General features: G+C 34.2%; 1 protein-coding gene across 7 annotated transcripts in view; it reads left to right on the top strand.

The window, feature by feature from the left end:
- The window catches only part of TMEM161B (transmembrane protein 161B), a 95,460-nt gene that overhangs the window by 25,103 nt on the left and 59,352 nt on the right, over positions 1–11,005 (top strand). For 3 of the 7 annotated variants that reach the window (XM_027767997.1, XM_027767995.1, XM_027767994.1), the window contains exon 1: positions 5,913–5,999. The exons of 1 other annotated variant lie outside the window; for it this stretch is intronic. Coding sequence is in view for 3 of the 6 variants with exons in the window: in XM_006167806.3 (XP_006167868.1) it covers positions 5,896–5,999 (104 nt within the window). In the remaining 3 variants the exon portion in view is untranslated. Of the gene's footprint in view, positions 1–4,394; positions 4,487–5,895; positions 6,000–11,005 lie in introns of those variants that run through there. 3 more of the 7 variants (XM_006167806.3, XM_027767993.1, XM_014583927.2) reach the window with 2 other exon arrangements.

Here is an 11,005-nt window from a genome sequence, read left to right as displayed (position 1 = left end):
TAATATCTTCTTTTTTTTTTTTTTTTTTCTACATTCTAACTTAATCAGGAAAATAATTGAAACCCTTTGGGATAGTCTGGGTCCCAGGTATATATTGCAAATATACCTTCTAGTGGTAAACTATGTATGCTTTGTTTCTGCTTGTCAGCAAGAGAGCTAGTATAATGAAACGTATCCCAGTGAGGTTGACAAAATATTTGAAGCTCAATTTTTGTTTATTTGTTTTTATTTTCTAAGAGGTTTTTGCCTTAGGGCACAGGCGCTTGTATGGGTGGAAGTGAATACACAGACTCATTGAGAGGGAAAGTGAGAAATCACCCCCCCCCCAGGTGGGATTGCTATGCCACAGCCCCTTCTTCATCCAGTTCCAAGGATCTTGGGCATGCGAGCACACCTGCCTGGCATGATTTTCAAGCCGCTGGCTCTGGGACTCGAACCATAGTTGGCCATGTCGGAATCCAGTGATGTAGCACCAACATCATCTGCTGGTCCTGAAGTTCAAATTTTAAAATTGTTGTATGCTTGTGTTTAAGTTTTGAGAGTTTTGTTTTCAGTATTGACAAGCCAGATAAACTATTTGGTATATTTTATTTCTTAGAGAATGGTTTAATTTTTCTTGGTGAGTTCTTTTTTTAACCTACCAGGAACAATTACTGGCAAAAATTGGAATTACCATTTTTCTAGACACTGAAGGCAAGTAACTTTTTTTGCTCTTCATGGCCTCCGGTTAATAGATGTGGAAAGGTTAAATCCTAAGTTACTCCATTGTTTCACCATTCTTGGGTGCTTATGAGCTATTTTATAAATGACCTTCCCCAGTACTAGTTATCAAGAGAATTAGAGCCTAGGGGCAATGAGTCTAGACAGAAACCATCTCTTTGGTCAAGTTATTGTTTTGAAACCTCAATAAAACCGTTAAAGCTACTTGAGTCAATGACCCATATGGTTGTGTGTTTTAGACTTCAACCATGATGGACTTTGTAGGTTCACTGTATCTCTGCCCACTTTAACAGCTTCCGTTGTGAAATCTATAAGTTTATGGTTAAATTTATTTAAACAGTGTCTTTTAATGAAAAATAGATTTGAATTTTATACTGTTCATAAATTCTGCTTTTGCATAAAGTTATAATAGATGCTAAGTTGGGTAAAGAAGTCAGCTCATTAGAATGGCTTATTTTGGGATTTTAAGTGATTGTAGTCTTATGTAATGAATTACTTACTTTATATTATAAATATGTTAATCCTGATTTGTACACTGTAATTGTGATTACATATTAATGACTTAAAAGTTCATTTAAGTTCAATATTAACAATGTGATACATCAGTAATACATAATTCTCTAACATGATTGCTAATTTTAAAGTATATTTTATAAGTTTTTTCCCTAAATATTTGTGAGGAGGAGTAACTAGTGAAATATATTTTACATAATTTAAAAGTTATTTCTCCAAAAGATTGTGTAAATTCTCATGCTGAGATAAAGGTAACATTTTCTTCAGTAGCACAAGTATAGTCACCTAACAGCAGGTACATTTTAGGAAAGATTTATTGACATCTATAGTAAGTTGGGAGAGGGAAATGGCATAGTCAAGAAAAGGAAGAGAGTGAAGTTACACTTTTGCATTGAGTTTTCAGTCAAACATTAAAACACCAAGAATATGACAGCTATACTATGGCGTTGACCTTTCTAAAGGATAGTCTCTTTAATTCCTCCTTTGGCTCCAGATTTGATGAGTCTTTGAGTTCTTCAGCAATATCTTTAAAACTCTAGTCTTTTCTAGATAGCAAAGACAGCTCCGTAATTTAAGCCTCATTGTTTCTGGTTGGGTTAATTGCAGAAATCTAGTCAGTATTCCTAATTATAGTCAGTTTAGTTCACTGATTTTTTTACTTTCTTATTTTTGCCATACATGATTTACTCTTAATAGTGGGTTTATCAGCAGTATCTCATCATATACACATTTTGTCTCATCATGTTTAGTGATTGAAAGAAAGGGGAGAGAGCTGGGCAAGATAATCCCCTTCCCCAATTTATAGCATTCTATTATATACATCTTCATGATCAGTCCTTCCAAAATACTATTTAATAGTTGTGACATTTATTAGATGTGACCATGCTGCTAGTAAGCAGCAGAAATAAGTATCAATACTCCACTAAATTGCTATGTATGTTCCTGAGAAATTAAATGACCTTGAAGATTCTGTGATGCTATCACTTCTTTCAAAGCTAAGTTAAGGTTCACTTTGTCCACAAACTTTCTTTAACTAAAAAATAATCTTTTGCTTTTATGTATTTAATTACACATAGACCAACCTACTGATATACTTGCTAACATATTTTATAGCTTTGGTTCTACCCAAAAGAATTCTCTGTAATGGTATTTAATGTATGCAGATTATAGAACTTCTGTTAGAAAACTACACTGAAAATAGGACAGTAAATTAAAGAGAGAAAATGTGAAACAGGGCCAACTGGTGGCGTGGTAGTCAAGGTGACTGGATCTCATGGCAGACTGGTTTGGATCTGGACCAGCAGCTTGAAAAACACAGCAGTTGTATGTGCAAGTGTGTGCGTGTGTGTGCGTGTGTGTGTAGTGCATGTGTGTGCATGCCTAGGAACCCGAGAGAAGGGATTGTGACATGGCCATACCTCTGAGGTATGCTTTCTCACTTTTTCTTTCTCTGTCTGGTGAGTGCCTGCACCCTATAGTAAAAATTTAAACAAACAAACCAAAAAAAAGTGAAATAGATAAAAATGTAACCTTTAATATTAGGTGAATATTAAAATGATCTGAACCTTAACCTAACTGGTAGAGTTTAAGGCATTCCAGTAGCCACAAAATAAAACCATAGTTAAAATGAGTTTGGTAGATACTTAGAAACAGCCCTGCTCAAGAGCCAATTTAAATTTCTTTTCTGAAAATTGTCTACTTTTTTTTCTTTTTTAAATTGGCAATTGATCTTTTACTAATTGCTTTATAAGGACTCTCTCTACAGATTGAGCATTCCTAATCTGAATATCTGAATTCTGAAATGCTTCAAAATCTGAATCTTCGTGAATGCCAACATGACACTAAAGTAGAAAATTCCACACCTGATCTCATGTGATGGGCTGCAGTCAAAATGCTGCAATATAAAAATGTTGTATAAAATTGCCTTCAGACTATGTGTGTAAAGTGTATATGAAACAAATGAATTTTATGTTTGGACCTGGGTCACATCCCTATGATATCTCATGTATATGCAAATACTCCCAAATCCTCCCCCAAATATATATATGGATATAGCAATATGTGTGTGTGTTTATATATACACACACCAGAAATATATTAGATACTATATATACACACACATATATATAATATCTAATATATTTCTGGTTCCAAGCATTTTTGAATAGGAAACACTCAACCAGTGTATAATATCTCATAAGTAGATTTTCCTTTTGTGATATGAGTTACAAATACTTTTTCCCCATTTCTCTTCAGGCATTGTTTATATTTTCTTCTTGACAATATTTTATCTTTTCTGCTGTTGTATTTGTTTTAATCACGTAAAAGTCTGATGTCACTTTTTGAAAGATTTTTTTTTTTATATATAAGAAACAAATTTGCTACTAGTAGTGATTACAACAGTTACAAGAAATAGGACTAATAGGTACTCACTACCTACTCTGTGACAGGCCTATCACAACCCTGTACAATTCCTAACCATGATTTGATGCAGTAGGTTGAATTATTGACTACATTTTATAGAAAAGGAAATAAAGGGTTAGAATATTTAAATAATGTGTACAAAGTCACACAGCTAGCAGTTATGGAGACTTAGCTAATAAATGTTGTGGAACCAGATTTCAACCCAGGCAGCTTGGGTTCAGAGCCCATGCTCTTAAACCAATATGCATACTGTTTTTTTGTTAATTTTATGTACTTTCTTGTCACGTCAGGTTTGAGGTAGGAATTAAACTTTTTTGGACTGCTTGGTCAGAGAAGAGCTAGCAAAGGGGAGTATGAAGGATTATCAAGGTTGGAATAAAGTAGGAGATGTGGCTTACCATGCAAGATACTATTTTAAGATGAAGAAAGAATTATTCAAGATGGAGTGATCTTGGGCTGGTCCCTTAGTATAGTGGTTATTAAGCACTGTGCATTGAGAGCCAGGTCCCACATGACTGATCACAATTGACTCCTGGCCCTAGCTGCTTGAGAAACACACCAGACACATATGCATGCATACCAAAATCCCAAAAGGAGAGAGAAATGGAGGAGAAGGGATTGTGACATGACCACACCCCATTGTGTGTTTTCTCTCTTTCTCTGGAAGCACACATGCCCTCTGGCAATTAAAAAGAAAAAAAGAAAAGGAATGATCTTGATGCTGTGTTTTTCATTAGAATGGACTGAAGCAGAAGTCAGATGAGTACTGTGAGAGAAAATGGAAAAAGTGAAAAGTCTTTTGAAAACTGGCTGTGAATATGAGGAATAGGTATGGCTATAAAATAAGGGGAAATTTTTTTTTCTTTATTCATGATGTAACTTGTGTGCATTCAAGCGAGCAAGAGAGACAGAGATGAGAGTACCTACCACAGTGTCTAATCATACCATGGTCTCTTTTCTGCAGTCCATCAGGTCTTGAACACTTGCACATGTTCCCGCATGTTTCAAGCAGACTGAACTGAGATTGGAACCTTGGTCACCATGTGGGAACTGGCTTTTCATGAATAATACGTTACTGCTGTGTCAAAGAGCTGGCCTCGATTAAATTATGTTTTATATAGGTGAAAGAGACTTTAGGTGTTAATGCTGATAGGAGAGCTTTTATAGAGAAAAGCTTACAGAAGAATCAGGAAAGGCTGTTCATAGTTAAGGTTTCCAAAAATCAGAGTATGGGCTCTGAAACAACAGTTTTCAGTTATATAGATGATGTTCTGTTATTTCTAGGAAGTGTGGAAAAAAGACAATGCAGATACAAATAACTTTGTAAGTTTGTTGTTGGCAAGTGAAAGAGTTCTTGTTTGACGGTGCCTGTTTTTTCCATGAAGTAGATATCCTCTATAACTGAAGAGTGAGAAGTTTGAGGATTACTGGAGGTGTGAGGAGAGGGAATAAGATAAGCATTAATTTTCATGGAGGGGTCAGTAGATGGTGTAATGGTTAAATCATTGGACTCCCACATGGCCATTGTGATGCAAGTTCCAGACCTGGTGGCTGGCTTTCTCACTTTCTTTCTCTCTCTGTCTCTTTCTGGTCAAATTAAAATAATAATAATAATAATAATAATAAAAATAATAATAATAAATGAAATAATTATTTAAATAAAATAAATCTTTTTTGTGTGTGGGAGGAGAGGTTTTTGCTATAGGGCATGTGCGCTCGCCAGAAAGACAGAGACAGAGAGACAGAAAACGAGAAATCACCCCCCAGGGGGAATGGCCACACCACAATCCTTTCTTCTCCATTCTCCTCTTGGAATCTTGGAGATGAAAACACACACGCCCAGTGTGAGTTTAAGCCACCGGGTCCGGGACTTGAACCACAGTCAACTACATGGGAGTCCAGCGACATAGCCATTACACTAACTGCTGGTCCCAATAAAATAAATCTTTCTGGAGAATAAGAGGAAAGATTGATGAGAGCACATTAAGATTATTATACATTATTGAAGACCCACCCACTGGAAGTTGGTGGTGACAGCATAAGTTCAATTTTTGGCCATTTCTGACACACACTTAATAGAATGTGTTTGGTCTTGAGTGTCTAATTGCTAGAATAATAATATATTTTAATCGTAAACTTTTCTTAAAATTTAATTTTGAAAATATACAGAAAGTTTTCCAGCATTGTTCCCAAATCCAAGTCATTCATTGTTAAACTTGTTTGTTTGTTTTTATACAGGGGGTGATAGGTATACAGCTGGTCGTTACCATGGTGATGGCCAGTGTCATGCAGAAGATTATACCTCACTATTCTCTTGCTCGATGGCTACTCTGTAATGGCAGGTAAGGCAAGGACAGGGTATTTATGATTGCCACTTTCTATATCTATTAAGTTTACCAGGCTGGTTTACTTCCTGGAAGTTAATTTCTAACCATTTCTAGAAATATGACAAAGAACAAAAGTCTGATTTTCTTATTTCTCTCATGAGATAAATTGATAGCGGTTTATCTGTTTAGCATAAAGGTTATATGGTCATAGACAAGAATTCAGTCCTTTCTACCTTTACCTCCCTTTGCTTTGTTCTGTGCATGGCCACTGAGAATATCACATCTTTTCTAGTTACCTTAAAAAAGTTCATCAGCAAGGGGTGGGAAATTGTAAATTGAAGTGCTTAAGTATTATCATCATTGGCAAAACTGACTCAAAGCTTATGTTCTATTGTTGGTGACTTGGTTCAGAAATCAGTATGAAGGGTTCTTTGGTTTACTGCAAAGAATTCTAAATTATCTAATTTAGCAAGGAGAGAGTATAAAGTTGTGTTGCAGGATTTTAATTTTATCTGCCTCACTGTAAGCTCACTACTATCCCCTCTTCTACAAAAGAGTTAATTTACTTTGTTGAAATATGTACAATAAATAAAATCAAAAGTAGTTAAATGTAGTTGATATAGTAAGACAGAAGCAAGAGTCCATACACAGAAATACATGCTAAAATTCTGTTTAATTGTGAAAGGTAAGTGATAAATTTGGTACCATAACTATTTAGTTACTTTTCTCCAGTAATTATACAAACTCTGTTATTGCTTTATATGTTCATTTTCTTTTGTTAATACTTTTTGAAATTAGAAGACAATGGGTAGCTTTCTTACTAATGATTTCATATTGTACAAAACAAGCCTTTAATCCAGGGCTGTTTCTTTTATAAAGCTTTAATTTCCTAGAATTTACTTTCTATTTTTAATTATTTCTTATTCTTTTTTGTGCTTTCTACTTTTTCCATCTTGATGTTTATAAAAAAATATTTGGACTCCTTTAAAATTTCTGTAACACTGTGACACCCACACACATTTGTGTGTACATATAATTAATGTGTGAGAGATTAGCTATTTACAGATGTACATATTATTAGCAAAATAAGTAATGACTAAATTTTTGGTAAAGTTGAAAGCTCTCTGACAAACCCATTCATAGGTGAAATTCAATCATCTATAACTAGTTTTTCATTATAAGTTCAACAAGCACTATGCAATCTTTTTACATCCTTTGCTTGGCAGAACTATTTTTTGTAGCTCATGAAAAGGTAAACATCTGCTGGACAAATTTTCATTAATTCTAATTAAATGGAGTCTGAGTTAGTAAACTGCATAAAATACAGGTAGATTAGTCCTCTGAGAATTACACATTGCTGCAGTCAAGCTCTTTAATTATAATCCATTGAGAATTGTAGATCTCTTGACTATTAAGATAGTGTCAGTCTTGCCCCATTTTGGCCTGCATACATTTTCATGTTTGTCTTAGTCCGTTAATGTGTTGCTAAGAAATAAGTCTCAGAAATGTGTGAGACTGAGTAATTTACAAAAATAGATCTTTATTTGACTCATGATTCTGACTATAACATCCAAAGGCATCACAAAATGGGAGAAATTCCAACAGAGCAGATCATGTTCAGTATCCATGTGGCCTCTGCCTGCCTCAATTCCTTGCCTTATAAACCCACCAGGACTCAATCATGTGGGCTCCCCACTTTAACCACCCAATCACTGATCTCTTCCTATAGGCTTTACCATTCAACACAGTAATTGGATCAAGTTGTTACCCTCTTCATCCTGCTACATGGGCTCAACATATGAATTTTTTGGGAGTATATTCAAACTATAGCAATGTTTTTTCATATTCTGCTTTCCATTTGTTTCTATAAAACTTGTCTTCACTCAGGCAAATTAAAATGTTAGAGATGAAAAGTCTTTATTAATGGTGCCAGCAGGTGGTGGTGTGATTGAAGTGCTGGATGTCCCTATGTCCAACCATGATTTGAGTCCTGGGCTTGGTGGCTTAAAAATCATATTGGGTGCGTATGTCTGCATGCCCAAAATCCCTCTGCCCACGATCCCAGTAGGAGAATTGGGAAGGGGTTGCATCATGCTCATATCCCCCTTAGGCCTCTCACTGTCAGTGTCTCTCTCCAGCGAGTGCACACACCCTATGGCAAAAACCTTTGGGAAAAAAAAAATCCTCGTTAATATTGAAATTATATATTATTTTTAAAATCTTGATGTTTTTGACAGGAAAGTGTCATAAATATACATTTATTATTTGAGGGGAAGGTTAACCTTTAAAAACAAATAGAAAGTTGATTTTTTTCATGATCTTGACTTGCTTTTGTTAATAGGTTAATTTTTTAAAAAAGTAATGTTCTCTTTAATTCCAAGTCAAAGTTGACAGATATCAATATCTTGATATATTTTACTAAAGTTTTCTTTTCTAATAGTTTCATTTTCTCCCAGAATGGTCTTCGATATCATCTATATTTTTTAAATGTTAGTCATGAAAGTTTAAGATCATGAAAGCTCACTTGATGAGTGTTACCACCTAAGATCATTGATTTTATCCTTATGGCATAATTACTGTTTTATCACCTTTTCATGACATAAAATGATACTAATTTAATATTGAAAAAAATCTAAAAATACCTCCAAATTACCTGTATAAAATATTACTGATTAGGAATGACAATTACATTTTAAGCCATATATTGCATTTGGGTTGAAGAAAGAGAAATCTGGAGATATTCTATAGTGTCAATAAGAAGCTGAAAGGAGTTTAAAGGGAGATGCTCATGAGGAGTTTTTAAAACTTTGAATAGTATAAGGTGGGATGACTTGGGAGTGACTATGTTGAATAGAAATACTTATAGACCAATCAGTGATGTATTACCCATGAGTGTGGTAGAGATATATCTTATTATATCTTATTATCTCATAAAGTTTTATATAGATAGATAGATAGATCTCACCTTACTGTTTACTTACTCCCCTAGTATTGTCACTTCAAATTGTAAATAAATATTCATATTTTTCTTGAAAGTTATGGCTTCTCTTTGGCATAAAATTAATATCCATCCCTATCCCTCAGTTAACCTCTGTCTTTTTGATATGGTGGTGAAGTAGCACCTGATTTTACTTTTTTGACTTAATGAGTGAGCCATTTTTCTGGAGGAGTCAATACCTTGAAGAAATAAGGAATTATGCTTAAAAGAATAAGCAGTTTTTGCCTATAAATTAATAACCTGTTGATTTTCAGCATAAAAAATCTGAATATTCTAGCTCTTATTAGTAACATTTATATATTGCTGTTAGTATTGTTCTTTAAAAACTTTATACCCTTTAACCTGGTTTAATTCCATTGATATTACCTTTATAACTATATGAAGATTTATACTGAAACTTTAAAAAAATCTGTTATCTCATTTGGATCTGTACAGTGATGATAGGAGGAGAATGTGTTTGGGGCATGTTATGACCTCTGAAATCTCAGTGAAATTAATAAAAATTTCTCACTTAGCGTCTTTAGACAGCAATCAGAGGCAAATGGAGAATTAGAGAGGGACAGGTATCTCTCCAGATAGGTCCTTCACAAAATGATGGTTTAGGGATTTAGTCATCCTTTAAGTGATGACTTAGTCATTCTAGCTTTTGTCCATCTTGTGGCTCTTTTGTTTTTCCTGCTACCTTGGTGTCCTTTGTTAGATTGCTGTGTGATCTGGCAAATGAAGAGACAATAGGCTATGGATCTACCAGGAGATTTTAGGGTGCTAAAGGTAGAAGTAAATCCATAATTTTTGCCCACATTAAAGAGGTAGGGGTCCTCTGACTAGTTCTTGCCAAAGTGTAAAGGAGGCTGGGAAATAAAGTTTTTATTGTACCTGGGAAATAAAAACAGGATTAGAAGTGCCTTTTTTTTTTGCCATAGGGGATACAAGATTTTTACGAATGAGGATCGAGTTTTAAATGATTTACTCAAGTTCACATACTGAGAAATAATATAGATCCAGACTTCTTGACCAGCAAGTGTGATTGTCAGCCTAGTGTTTATTTGATTTATGTCTGCTCATTAACTTTAGGTCTTATTATGAAACTGTTACATTTGAACAGAGTTTCAACTTTGGTGAGGGAGTCAAATGCACCTTTTCTACAATCACTCCGACTTCCATTGGTGGTTTATGGAATAATTTATTTAAGATTTTATTCTTCTTTCTTTTTTTTCCTTGCTGTACTTTACCTTTTAGAATATGTGCTTCGGGTTATAGTTATAGTTTTTTTTTTTTTTAACTTACTGTGTTCTTACGAGTTCTTTATAACTATATAGCCAGGTTTTATTCTAATGTAAATGAAAGATATCTATTGTTGATTTTGGCTACTGAAAACATGCTAAATATGAAGTAAAGCCTAAGAAATATTATCTGTTGCTCAATCTGTACGGCCTCCTCTCTTGAGATGAAATGTATTCCATGTTACTAAATTATAAATGTTTTGTATTCTATTCTTTTAGTTTTTTAAATAGAAAAAATATTATAGAAAATGTTATTAGTTCTTTTTACATGTCTATTTCTAGCTATCAGATTTTGTTGAAGGGATTTCTGTTTTAATTTAAGCTTGAGTAATATTTCTGTGGCCCATAACATAAATGATGTATTTTTGACCTAGAAATACTCAACTATGAAGAGCCTAATGCTCTCAGACTATTTCTCCTTCCTCTTGCAAAGTAAAGAAAAATCCTAAGAACTCACTTTTTTCTGTACTTTCAGGGTGACCTGCTTTCCTTAACATAAGGAACACTTATTCTCACAGTTGTTAGTATCACCTAAAGATGTTCTTTATTAAATCCAGCATACCACTGATTTGTAGCCAAAGTATTCTCTACTTTCCATTGTAATTAAAGTTCCTTTTTGTTTTGAAGTTTGCTTGGCCCCTCTTTTCCTGGAGAGGTAAGTGATAGGTTACATTCTTTGCACATTTGAATAGTGGGTTTTGCATGAGGACTAGGATATTGCTTTTTCTTTATAATCCTTT

The sequence above is a fragment of the Tupaia chinensis genome, unplaced genomic scaffold (assembly GCF_000334495.1).
Source record: "Tupaia chinensis unplaced genomic scaffold, TupChi_1.0 Scaffold145147_1, whole genome shotgun sequence".
NCBI lineage: Eukaryota > Metazoa > Chordata > Mammalia > Scandentia > Tupaiidae > Tupaia > Tupaia belangeri.
The sequence above is the reverse complement of the archived record's forward strand: the minus strand, read 5'-3'. Positions and strand labels throughout refer to the sequence as shown.